The following is a 14,008-nucleotide window of genomic DNA, read 5'->3' as shown; positions in this document are numbered from 1 at the left end:
AAACTTGGAGCCGCAAAACCATTATAAAACAAATCTAACACTGCATATATTGTTTCTTATCTTAATGCTATATACAGGATCACTAAATTGAAAATAAAATCATTTTTCCTACCTTTGCTATTTGGTGATTTCATGAGTCTCTGGTTGCACTTTCTTCTTCTGACTGTGCATCCAATCTTTCTTCCTTTCTTTCAGCCTCCTGTATGTTTCCTCTCCTCCAGACCTCATTCTCTCCCCCAACTTTTTCTTTCTGTCTCCCTGTTCCCCCTTCTTTCTGTCTCCGTGCCCTCCCCCAAGCCACTCGGTTTGCTGCCACCGCAATCGGGGAACAGCCCCCAAGCCACCGCCGTCCCAAGCTTTCCCTGCAGAAGTGTTGCGCTGACCAGCATTCCGCTCCCTGACGTCAATTCTGACGTAGGAGAGGAAGTTCCGGGCCAACAAGGCATTTCTCCTCATTCCATCCAGCCTGAGCCCCATCTCTCCTTGATCCAGCATTTCCCTTCTGTGTCTGTCAGAATTACCATTCCACCTATTTTCCAGCATCACCCTTCTTTGTGTCCATCTCACCTATATCCCTATCTCACCACTTTTTCAGAATCTTCATTTGTCTCTGTCCTTATCTTTACGCCATGTTCACCATTTGCCCTTTCAATGTCTTTATCTCCCCCCCCCCCACTTTTTCAGCATTACTTCTATGTCTCTATTTCACCTCCTCTTCATGTCCCCTCTGTATCTCTATCCTTATTCAGTAGGTCCTGCTTACCCTTTCTCTTCTTTGTGTCACTATCTCCATTTTCAGCTTTCCCCCCCCTTTTCCTTTGTTACTGCACCCTGTAGCTAGAATCTTTCCACCCTCCCTCCACTACGGCCCAGCCCAGTATGAAAGATTTCCTTTTGTTTCCCTCCCCTCTCTCTTTCTCTCTCTCTTCTCCTCCCTCACCCACGAGTCCTGCATCTGGCCCTCTCCCTTCTACCTGCACCTGGCAACACCCCCCTGCTCCGCGGCTCTCTTCAGCAACTCGTCAGCAGCAGTGATCAAGACAAGCTGCCGACATCGAGGCCTTCCCTCTACGAGTCCCGCCTTTGTGGAAAAAGGAAGTTGAAACAAGCGGGACTCGCAGAGGGTAGGCCCCGACGTCAGAAGCTGCTGCTGAGTTGCCGAAGAGAGCCGCGGAGCAGGGGATGTGGCCGGAAGCAGGTAGAAGGGAGAGGGAGATAGGAAGGCTGTAGATCTCCGGAGCATGACACCGACCCCGGCCAGGATGATTTCTTTTTCAGGCACCTTACAAGTCCAGCGTCGCGGCGGGAAATAGCCATGCTGAGCAGTGAGCTCAGCACTACACAGATGAAAGCCTTGCTTGCTGATTGGTCCGGCGGCCCAATCATCCTGGCCGGGGTCGGTGTCATGCTCCGGAGATCTACAGCCTTCCTATCTCCCTCTCCCTTCTACCTGCTTCCGGCCACATCCCCTGCTCCGCAGCTCTCTTCGGCAACTGGACTTGTAAGGTGCATGCCTGCGTGACACACTACCGGAGCCGCAGCAAAGGTGGAAAAGAGCCGCATGCGGCTCTGGAGCCGCAGGTTGCCGACCCCCGCCCTAGAGGAAAGGAGGGACAGGGGAGATATGATTCAGACGTTCAAATACTTGTAGGGTATTAACATAGTGTAACCAGGGTTAAAAATTTAATAGCTACTTGAGGAAAAAAACCAGGGTTTAAAGAAGTTTTTAAAGGGTTTAATGAAGCAGAGAGGATCTGGGAGGAAATATCTGTGTTTTTTTATTTTGAGAAGTATGGTTTGTGTATTGTTTGTATTGGTGCAGTTTTGAGGTTTTCTGTTGCTGATCTCTTGCACAGGTCTGCTGTCCTCATGCAGAGATCAGCATAAGCTGTCTGAACATTCTTACTGTGAGATTTGACAGTTGGGAGGGTGACTTGGTTTTGTGAGGAGGTGTTTTGGCTTGTGTGGCTCTTGTGAAGGTAATTATAGTTGATTTTATTGAATTTTGAATAAGAATTGTAAGTTGTGGTTGAAGTTGGTTTGATTCATAGATTCTGGTAATTTCCAAGGTTGAAATATTTCTTTCTGGCGGATGTGAAGAATTGTTTTATCTGTGAGACAATTGGGTGTTAGAAATAGTCTGTAAGATTTCTGTGTAATGTCATGAGGGAATATTGGTGAAGAAAATTTGATAAACTGTTTTGGAAGTTTAATATTTTCTGTAAAATTTATTGAGACTTTGGGTTTTATTTGTGTTTTGAGATATAAGAAATTGGAGTGATTTTGGAAATAGGAAATTCTGGGGAAGGAAAAAGTATAGGGAACATCAATTATCTATTTTTTTTCCTAGCTTAGAAAGTATATTTAGGCAATTTGGGGTTATTAGATTAGGATAGGGTTTTCCCTTATTGGTTTGTTTAAGTCAGAGTAGTAGGTTGGTTCCAGCAAGAGAGAGTCTGCTAGCAACAGCGCGCCTACGTGGTACCCCTACATAGCAAGAACATAAAGCCTCAAATACCCAAATCTGAGAAAAAAAAACACTTTACAGAGAAGAAGTAGAATCTCTTTGCTTAGATTTGATTTACAGCATTTGTTTATTAAATATTATTTCTAATTTAAATTCTGAATCCTTAGTGCTTCTTTATATTTATTTTATTATATGTTTAATAACTATTTTTATTTCAAGGTTATATACCATATTATTATATATTATTATTTTGTTTATGTAATTCACCCCTTCTCCTGGGGAAAGTTATCAATTTAACCCTCGGTGTGCACGACTACAAAACAAATCTTATTTCAAGAGGGATACCTTTTACCTCAGTCTGAGAAGGAGGGGGTTACAATAGAACACAATCTTTTTCAGAGAAATGAAAATGGTAAAACCAGAGGACATAATTTGTCATACACAGACACAGACTGTGCAAGTCTGCCCAGTAACTGGCCTAGTTCAATATTTAATATTATTTTCTGATTCTAAATCTTCTGTGTTCATCCCACGCTTCTTTGAACTCAGTCACAGTTTTACTCTCCACCACCTCTCTTGGGAGCGCATTCCAGGCATCCACTACCCTCTCCGTAAAGTAGAATTTCCTAACAATGCCCCTGAATCTACTACCCCTCAACCTCAAATTATGTCCTCTGGTTTTACCATTTTCCTTTCTCTGGAAAAGATTTTGTTCTACGTTAATACCCTTCAAGTATTTGAACGTCTGAATCATATCTCCCCTGTCTCTCCTTTCCTCTAGGGTATACATATTCAGGGCTTCCAGTCTCTCCTCATACGTCTTCTGGCGCAAGCCTCCTATCATTTTCGTCACCCTCCTCTGGACCGCCTCAGTGGAGAGTAATTTTAAACAAAGAAACAAAAATGGGTGAAACAAGTTGCAAATCTGTATCTGAATATGAGAAAGAAAATCGGTGCTTAGAAATTTTCAAGGGAGATAAACATGAAGATGAAATTGATATATGTTAATAAAAACAAAAGAAAGTTTTAAAACTAAAGAAAGAGAAAGCAAAACCTGACTTTCTTTAAAACAAATCCTTGCATATGGTAACCAGAAGGGACTCTTCTGTTATTGTAGTCCAGTTACAATATTATAGGATGACGAGTTGTTTTAAGTACAATTATTTCTTTTTGTAAGACACATATTGAAATGTTTTAAGTAATGTTATGTATCTGATATAAAGCTTAGCAAACTAATATCATTCAGGCAGGAGGTTTAAAAACTTTTAAAACTAATTTTACATAGAAACATAAAAGCACCAGAGCCTCAAAAATTGGGACTAATCTTTAATTGAATAGACCCAAAACAGGCCATGTTTTGGTGTACAGCATCTATGTCAGGGATCTCATAAAATAAAGCCAGTTTTGGTGAACTGATAGTGCAAATCCTAACCAAGTGCTGTCTGATGACACATACCATCAGCACTTTTATACAAATTCCAATTTTGTAAAGGCAAAAAAAGTCCAGCACAGCAGTATATCCTAATAGCAATGAGGCGTGTTGTAGGTGTGTTTTGGGTGGAACTAGGGAGGCCCAAAATCAGGACATCCAACAGTGATTATTAAATGGGAAGAAATGTCCAATTGCAAAAAGAAAGGTGTCCTAAGCTAGACCTGTTTCAGTCCAGAGTACATAAAGGTGCTCTGATTGAGCAGATGATCACTGAAGGGATTAAGGATGACACCCATTTAATCTCCTCATGGTTCTTGTCCCTTTGCCTCTCCCCTGAAAAAGGAACTTAATGGGGATATCAAGCTCTATAATAGCTTCAGATATTTTGGGCATTCTTAGCAAAACAAGAAGCAAGTCTGAGGAATAATAATAATTTTATAATTTTATTTTTGTATACTGCCATACCCAGAGAGATCTAGGTGGTTCACAACAATTAAAAATTGAAGTACAAACATTGTAATCATTGAAGTTAACAGGTTGTAAGCATACAATATAAGAAAAGGAAGTAATTACAGGCCATACGTGGATGGTTATAACAGTCTGAAGGAAGTAGTAACGAGGAAAAAAGTAGTAAAATGCATATAGAGTTCAGTCTATGGCAGAATTGCATTTTGAGCTGCTTTCTGAACTCCAGATAGGAAGAGGCGTCAAGTACAGTTTGGGCGAGCCAAACCTGAAAAGAAAAGGTTTTTTCAAGGAACCTTTTGAAAGGGCATAATTTTAACAAGGGAAAAGCAAACAGTTGTATTCTGCAGGAAGTCTTATAGTCGTAATTTAAATTGAAATGGGGGTTAAGATAACTCGGTAACATACCAAATACTGTTTTGTAGCAGAAGCATGAGAATTTGAATGAGACTCTGGATTCAAATGGTAACCAGTGTAATTTGTGATAGAAAGGGGTAATGTGTTCCCATTTGTTCAAGCCAAAGATGAGGTGGATGGCGGTATTCTGAACCAGCCTCAGCTTAATGGTTAATGGTTAGTGCAAAGGACCCAAGTTCAAATCCTACTTTAACTCATTTATTTATTTATTATTCTAAGACCTCCAGAAACAGAAAAATACATACTGTACCTAAATATACTATAATAATAATAATAATAATAATAATAACTTTATTCTTGTATACCGCAATACCATGGAAGTTCAATGCGGTTAACAATAGAAGAGACTGTACATTTACAGCGATGATACATATTACAGTGTTGTTACATTTACAGAGATGTTACATAAATAGCAGTAATAAAAAGGCATATACTAAAGAAGAGACAGTACGTATATAGCGATGTTACATGTTATAGCGGTGGTAAATGGAGGCAATGAAAAGGCAGGGCAATTAGATAAAACAGAGATTGAGAAAGAGAGGCCATAGTGGCTTGGGAGGGGGGCGTAGTCAGAGGGAATGGGGGCATGTCGAGGTCAGGAGGGTGCAGGGAAGGAGGGAAGGCAGCGTTAGCGGAATTTGTCGAAGAGGTAGGTTTTTAGTGACTTCCTGAACAGGTGGTAGGGCGGGGAGTTGGAGATGAGGGCGGTAAGGCAATTGTTCCATTTGCCCGCTTGGAATGCTAGGGTTCTATCAATGAATCTCTTGTAGAGGCAGCCTTTTAGGGAGGGAAAGGTGAATAGGTGGGCGTTTCGTGTGCGAGAGGGGCCTGCTATTTCAAGGTGCTACCTGCAAGCCTGAAGTCTATTGAAACTGTGTACATTCAGGAGCAGTATATATTTTTCTGTTCCTGGAGGGCTCTCAATTACAAAAAATTAAGAGATAAAGTGAGAATTGAACCTTTGTCCCTCAGATTAAAAAGTCTATTGTACTAACCACTAGGCTGCCCCTTTGCTCTGCAGGCATATCTGTATGGCTTATCTTTTAAGAATGCTGTCAGGCCAACATCCTTGGTTTTTGATGTTTATGTGTGGGACATTCCGGTTTGTAAAATGGCTGTTATGATTTGGATATCCTTTTGAAAATGACCTTCATTATAAAATAGGCTACAGATAAGTGCCTATATTGTTTCTAAATATACAAATCTTTTATAAAACAGACATGTATGAGGTCTCACTGAAAAGTAATGAGACTGCCTTTGTTTTTCTTTACAAAAAGTAGACGTGGCATTGCTGTGCTGGTTCATATGAAGCTCATACTTCGATGTTTCTGAACCTGCATTTGGAATGCTGTAGTCTTCATTGTTGGATCACAGTGAAAGGAAGAACTTCATATAATTCATCATGGCAGATAAGGAAGACATGTCTGTGAGAGTACGCTAGAGGTGTGTGATTGAATTTTGTGTTAAACTTGGAAAGAGCAGTAATGAAACTCTTGAAATATTACAGCAAGCATACGGAACTGCACGGAAAGAAGTTCTCTTCAGATGATGAAGTGAAAAACACCACAGCCACAGTACTAAAAGTGATGTCACAAAACAGTCTACTGCACATCTTTGAATCATTTTTGAAATGCTACAAAAATTTATTGAATACAGATGCTATTTTGAAAAAGAAAAATGTTCAGATTCTGTGGCGTTATCTGATTCTGAATTTTAAAAAGAACAAAAAGAAACAAACAGTCTCATTACTTTTCAATCAACTCTCGTATATCACAACTCCAAACTGCCTCCAAACTACAGGTACATGCCTAGGAACACCTATGTGCAGATAACATAGGCTGAAATAAATCTGGATATTCTACACTACTATTCTGATTGTGACTGTCATAGAATAACTGGATTCAGCAATGACCTATGCCATTATCTGGATACTGGTGATACTGTCACTGCTATCAGGATTGCAAACTTTTTGCTGTCCCAACTTTATCCAAATAGTTATCCAGTTCATTGAGTGAATATCACTACTAACCAGGCAATTCTTGACTCTGACCAAACTCTGCTCCCAGACTGCAGGTGGTCTGTAAGAATATTAAGTGGCATTATTTAGATACTATTGCTGAATATTCACAGATGGCCCTAACATTTTTCTGATTGATGGTAGCTTTTATTTGGATAAGTGCTTTTGAATATGCATGTATCTATATATCCTGGACAAGAACAGTCACTGTTATGACTGGGCTTCCTGATGGGATTATAAAATGGAGAAAATGTAGTAACATATACATTGCATATTAGTTTGTTTGATAATATACTGTAAATAAGAAATTTTCTAGTACTGAGAACCACATACAGTATAGTTCTGCAATTGTACCTCAATCCTGTATTTGTAGTTTTCAGTGTCCAAGATTCTTGTAATAAATTTTGATTTTATATGGAGTTATTGTGCTTGATTGTTGTTATGTTTATGATTTATTAAACTACACTATATATCAGCGGGGATGTTTCAGAAAATTTCAAGATGTATGGGAGCCATTAACAAAATATTGTTCTGATTAGATTAAATTTTTTCCCTTAAATTTACAAGTTCAATTGTGAGAGGGGGAGGGGGATAATTTTATTATTACATATTGTACAAGGTACTTTTCCCTCTCTTGGAAACCTTCTCTGATCTAACGTTGTAACCCTTCTTCCATAACTCTTTTTGTAATCCGCTTTGAACCGAAAGGTAATGACGGAATAGAAATCTGTAATGTATTTGGTTTTATGACAGGAAATGGTGGGAAGGGTGGGAGATAAGAGCATATTATTTGTACCATTGATGATTATTAAGTGATATATTTATTGTTAGTTTGTTTGGACATATTGTCACACTGATTGTAAAGTTTGAAAATGAATAAAGAATTTACAAAAAAAAAAAGTACACTATATACTAGGGAGATTTAAATTACCCAATGGTGATAAACTAACAGCTCTATCACTGATCACCTTAAAGAGATAATAATAAATATAATATATATATAATACTATTACACTATCAAACTAGCTTCAAAAAATGCTATTAAGTGAACGCTCAGAACCACAACCTTTACTTTAGTGATTTTTCACAGAGTCAGTTGCAAATGAGACCATCATAGCATGTTCACTGCCACTGGGAGGTGGCAGAAACAGTGAACATGCTATGATGGTCTCATTTGCAACTGGCTCCGTGAAAAATCACTAGAGTTCAAGTTGTGGGTCTGAGCGTTCACTTAATAGCACTTTTTGAAGCCAGTTTGATAGTGTAATTTTATTATATATATTATATTTATTATTATCTATTTAAGGTGATCAGTGATAGAGCTATGATTTATTAAAAACACTTTTCTTGCATTTAGGGTCCTCTAGAAGGATTTCTGTTGTAAGTTCTTGAGATGAATTTGTGTTGGTGTTTTCTGACTTGAGCATGGAAATGTCATATTCATGGTTCAATTAATAGATTTGTATTCTTTTTTTTATGTAATGAGGAACTACTCAAATTATTGAACTGTTACCTGAGCAAGAAGGGCTTCTGACACTTAGGGATAATTCATCAACATCATCGTCATCATCATTCTGAGCATGGAGAGATCCAAATATCATGCAGAAGAGGACAAACAAACATTTTTTGGGAAACATTTTGACTCTTCCTTACACTTCTTTCCTGCTAAAAGAATAAAATACTGATAAGAAGTTTTTGAGTAAATCATTATACAATTACAATTATGAACATATTACATGATGCTAAACACAGTACCGTATTTTCTCGCATATAACGCGCGCGTTATACGTGGTTTTTACTAACCGCGCATAACCTTGTGCGTTATACGCATGAGCGCGTTGTACAAAATTTTTTTTACATAGTTTCCACCCCCCGACGCCTGATTCATCACCCGGAAGGAGCGCTCGCACTCCCACCCCAAAGGACCGCTCGCACCCCCACCCGAAGGACCGCTCGCACCCCCACAGCCTCTCCCCCTCCCCCATGGAAAAGCTGTCTACCTTGTTTCCGGATGCCAGCCTAGCTGCTTCCTCTGCCGGCGGTCCTGCCCCTTCTCAGAGCCCTGTGCTGCGCTGCTTCCTCTTCAGGCGGTCCCGCCCTTTCTCTGACGTCAGAGAAAGGGTGGGACTGCCGGAAGAAAAAGCAGCGCAGCAGGGCTTAGAGAAGGGGCGGGACCGCCGGCAGAGGAAACAGCTGGGCTCGCTAGCATCCGGAAACAAGGTAGACAGCTTCTCCATGGGGGGGGGGAGGCTGTGGGGGTGCGAGCAGTCCTTCGGGGTGGGAGTGCGAGCGTTCCTACGGGGTGGGGGTGTGAGCGGTCCTTCAGGGTGGGGGTCCGGGTGCGTGCGAGCGGTCCTTCGGGGTGGGGGTGCGAGCGGTCCTGCGGGGGGGGGGTGAATTGGACGTTGGGGGGGGGCATCAGGCTTTTAGGGTAGGGACAGGACTTCAAGGGGGAAAGGAGAGTCGGGGCGGGCGAAAAGAGAGTCGGGGTCTCCAGAGGAGAGTCGGGGCGGGCGAAAGGAGAGTCGGGCAGCATGCGCGGTATACGGGTGTGCGCGGTATATAAAAATTCCTGTACATAAATTTGTGTTTTTTGCGCGCTATACCCGTGTGCGCGTTTTACACGGGTGCGCGTTATCTATGTGAAAATACGGTAATCCATTAAAAGAGAAATATGACCCTGCTGAGGACACAAATGGCTCCAGGAGATGGATGACCCTTAATAAGTAAAATTAGTGAACCAATGGAGAAACCGGCGACTCACTACTGGGATTTTAGATATCATCTGGGATGAAGATATATGTGATAATAGGGACATCAGAGATTCTTCCCTTAGGATATGGATGACTTCTGAATAATCATAGAACATGTAGCACATGTGTGCTACACTAAAGATTATAGAATGTTACATTCACATATATAAGTGTTGGGTGTTACGTAGCACTGTATTCTACAAACTTAACGCACAACCCAAATTCTATAAAAAGCACTAAAATTATGCACGCAGTTCTGGTCACATACCCACATTTCGCATGCAATTTATGACTAACCAATTGTGCTAATTAAAATCAACTACATGTTACAGTATATGCATATTCCATGCCTAAATTTTACATGCAAACCAAAAAAAGGGGGCATGGAAATGAGCGGGTCATGGGTGGATAAGAGACATTACTTTCAGTTACATGTGTAATTATAGAATACTAGTTTTTTAGCCCATTACATTATCGGGTGCTAGAATAGATGTGTAGACTTAGGCATTTCTTTCTTTCTATCTCTCTCCCTGGCCCCCTGTGTGTCTGTCTTTCTTTCTGTCTATCTCTCTCCCTGCCCTCTGTGTCTTTCTTTCTTTCTGTCTCTCCCCCCCTGTCCAGTAGCACCCCTTCCCTGCTCCCACTGTCCAGCAGTAGCACTTCTCCCTTACTTTTAACTCCCCCGTATCCAGCAGCACCCCTTCCTTGTTCCCCCTATCCAGCAGTAGCCCTTTTCCTTTCCTTTTACCTTTCCCCTGTCCAGCAGCACACCTTCCCTGCTCCCCTCTGTCCAGCAGTACTGGGCCGTAGGCTGGCTTAGCAAATGCCCCACAGCTGCACAGCTCCATGGGAGTGACAGAGTGGGGCCAGGCATCAGCGACGGAGGAGGAGGCCGAGAAGCAGAAACGTCGAATCCAACACTGCTATCTTTCCTCTCAGGGCAGGAACGTTGCTGAGGAAACCACCACACATGTCACAAACCGGTGCAGGCTCCTACTGTGCATGCAGGGGCACAGAGCCACGGTTCACATGGAGATTGAAGTGCACATGTGTGCTAAGGGTTTTATTATAGCGGATAATAATTTGCATCTAAATTTAGGCGCATTCATTTGCACCATGTTTTCCTTGATGCAAATGGTTGTACATAGCTAAATTTAGTCATGGTTCCTGGGTGTAAGTACTATTCTATAAACTGCATCAAAAGACAAAGTGCCAGGGAACTGTCACTTATATTGTGTTAGAGATCAAAAGTAATATCCAATAAGCTTGAATTTACTGACAGATTAACTTGGGAAGTTAATGTTAAACAAAGCTCACTATCCTGCTTTGTCAATACAACAATTTAAGGGACTACTTATTGGGTTCCTTGAAAAAGACACCAAAATGTGGTCTACATTTGGACCCACTAAAACACTAACCCCCTCTTCTACAAAGCTGCATGGTAATGGCCCTGAAGCCCATAGAGATTTAAAGGGCTTCAGGGCTATTGCCACGTGGCTTTGTAGAAGAGGGGGTAAGTGCTTAATTTATTACTTCCTAAAAAATATCAAGTACATATATCTTTAGAGATACACTTCCCCCTCCATATTTGCAGGGCTTAGGGGCAGAGCCAGCCCGCAAATATGGAAAAATCATGAATAACTTTTAGGGCCGCCTCTGACCCATCCCCGATACCCTCCTGCCTCCCGGACCTTTCCACATCTTACCTGGTGATCTAGTGGTGAAGTGGGGCAGGAGCAATCTTCCCAAACCATCAGCAAAAATGGCTGCCGTGAGTTCCCGTGGTCTCACGAGACTAAAGCAAGAACTCACGGCAGCCATTTTTGTTGATGGCTCTGCACAGGGTAGGAGAATTTCAAGATTACTCCTGCCCCGCTTTACCGCTAGGCCACCAGGTACAGTGTGGAGAAATCCAGGAGGTGGGGGGTGGGTCAGGGTTTAGAAACTTTTAGAAACTAACCAAAGTCGTGAGTTCTAAACCCATGAATTTGGAGGGAGAAGTGTAAGCATTTATAGTTTATCACATATGCAGCGATTGGGTGGTGGGTCTTGCTATAGGAGCTTCGGTCCTTGGCATGGCTACACAACTCTAAGCACATGTTATAACATCTTTATTAGTTGTCAGTTCAACATAAGATACTAAGGAAACAAGAGAAGTTGAACCGAGATCATTTATCTTTATGCTTATTCTATAAACTGCACCTAATTTTAAGTGCAGCTTACTGTATAGAATAGCACTTTTATCATTTTCATGCTCTTTCTATTTTTCTTCTTAGACAGGAGTGTCTGCCTGACCTTACAAATATATCAGTTATCTGTTCTAGACAGAGGAGATATACTCTATGTTTCACCACTGCATATCATATACTATGGCTGATTTACATGTTTTCTCCTTTAATGTGAATGGTCTGAACCATCCCATTAAAAGAAAAAAGATAGCTAATTATATGTCCAACAAACACCCTGATGTAGTTTTCTTGCAAGAAACCCACCTCCCACCCGCTGCTGCCACGAAATTCCAACTAAAGGGATTTTCCACTCACTTATTTCCCCTGCAACTCATCAAAAGAAAAATGGTGTTTCAATATTTCTCAATGATAAACTTTCTCCCGTTATTCATTCTTTTAAAACAGACATGGAGGGAAGATGGTGTCTGGTACATGCTGCGGTGCACTCAGTGAATTTTGTTTTTCTCAATATATATGGCCCGGATAAAGATCACCCGGATTTTTTCAAAGAGATTCAGCTGGCGCTGGTTGAATTTGGTTCTTGTTCTCTGATACTGGGAGGAGACTTTAATCAAATCCAAGACTTATATATTGATAGATCTTCTTCTTGCAAACCCTCCAAATCCAAGTCTTTCACAGCTCTTCATGCTCTAAATGATGCCTTCTCCCTTGTGGATCCTTGGCGCTTACTTCACCCGAAAGGCAGAGAATACACACACTTTTCACCACCACATAATACCTACTCGAGAATTGATTTCTTTCTCCTATCCTCTTCTCTCATTCAAGATCTTACCAATACTATCATACATCCAATCTCTCTCACGGATCATGCTGCCGTCTCTTTATATATTTCCATCTCGGCTCCAGACAAAGAATCCCCCTCTTGGCGGCTGAACAACGCTTTACTCCTAGATGAGGAAACTGTTGAAAAAATCAATTCTTTCACAGCGGAATTTTTTGAAAATAACTCTAAAGATCCTGAAGTCTGTCCTTCCATTGTCTGGGAAGCATACAAAGCAACCCTTAGAGGTGAATTGATAAAAATTGCCTCTTGGAAAAAGAAACAGTCCATGATAAAGGAAAAAGACTTAGAAAATTCTATTAAAACATTAGAATTACAACATATGTCTAATCACCTACATGACCCAGCTATTCTCCAACGTATCCATAAACTTAAATATGAATATAATACTTTAGTTTCATGTACAGCCAGGCGTGATATCTTCATTTCAAATACTGGTCATTATATGGGAGATAATCTTATGGGTCGCCCTTTGGCCAGATACCTTAAAATTAAATCCAAAAGACTACATATCACGGCTATTCAAGATCCATCAGGTCAATTAGTCAAAACCAGATCTTTAATCTCCTCTCAATTCGAAAATTTTTATGCTTCATTATACCAATCCGAATTTGCTGCTCCTGAATCAGATATAGACTCCTTTCTTTCCTCCTTAACTCATCCGACCATATCGGATTCTGTTAAATTGGAACTAGATTCCCCGATAACTATAGCAGAAATAGAAGCTGCCATATCTTCCCTACCTGCTGGGAAAGCCCCCGGCCCGGATGGCTTTACTAACGAATTCTTTAAACAATTTCGCACCATCTTAGCCCCTCATCTCCTTACATATTATGATTTCCTCCATTCCACTCCGGACAAAATTCAATTTCACTGAAGCCACCATTGTAGTAATTCCTAAACCTGACAGAGACGCCACCTTGGTTAAAAACTTCCGCCCTATCTCTCTCCTTAACTTAGATTACAAGATAATGGCAAAATTACTTGCATTAAGACTTACCAAAGTGATTCCATCTCTTATACATAAAGATCAAACAGGGTTCATTAAACAAAGATATAAAGGAGATAACCTGCGCCTCTTTCACCATATTAACGCTCACGCTAAAACAATGTCAGACCCTGTAATAGGCCTAGCTATTGATGCTGAAAAAGCCTTTGACCGGGTGGAGTGGCCTTTTCTTTTCCATGTCCTGAAATGGTATAATTTTGGCTCATTCTTCACGAATTGGATAGAAGCGTTATATCACCAACCCACAGCTCGTATTCTGATTAACAACTCTTTATCCAATAAATTTTCCCTTCAAAGAGGCACTCGACAGGGCTGTCCTCTCTCACCATTGCTATTTAATTTAGTGTTGGAGCCTCTTCTTTCTGCTATTAGACAAAGCCCCTTAATTAACTGTATTCCCTCCTCTGATCGAGACTTC

The 14,008-nt window shown here is 40.9% G+C and overlaps 1 protein-coding gene across 2 annotated transcripts in view; it reads right to left on the bottom strand.

Annotated features, from left to right (window-relative positions):
• COL6A2 (collagen type VI alpha 2 chain) overlaps window positions 1-14,008 on the bottom strand; it is a 167,251-nt gene that overhangs the window by 132,833 nt on the left and 20,410 nt on the right. The window contains exon 2 of one of the 2 annotated variants that reach the window (XM_033945420.1): window positions 8,312-8,463. In XM_033945420.1, the coding sequence (XP_033801311.1) occupies window positions 8,312-8,435 (124 nt within the window). In that variant the 5' untranslated portion in view covers window positions 8,436-8,463. The remainder of the gene's footprint in view (window positions 1-8,311; window positions 8,464-14,008) is intronic. The other variant, XM_033945421.1, reaches the window with a different exon arrangement.

This window comes from Geotrypetes seraphini, chromosome 5, assembly GCF_902459505.1.
Source record: "Geotrypetes seraphini chromosome 5, aGeoSer1.1, whole genome shotgun sequence".
Classification (NCBI taxonomy): domain Eukaryota; kingdom Metazoa; phylum Chordata; class Amphibia; order Gymnophiona; family Dermophiidae; genus Geotrypetes; species Geotrypetes seraphini.
Note: the sequence above shows the minus strand (reverse complement) of the source record. Positions and strands in the feature narration are given on the sequence as shown.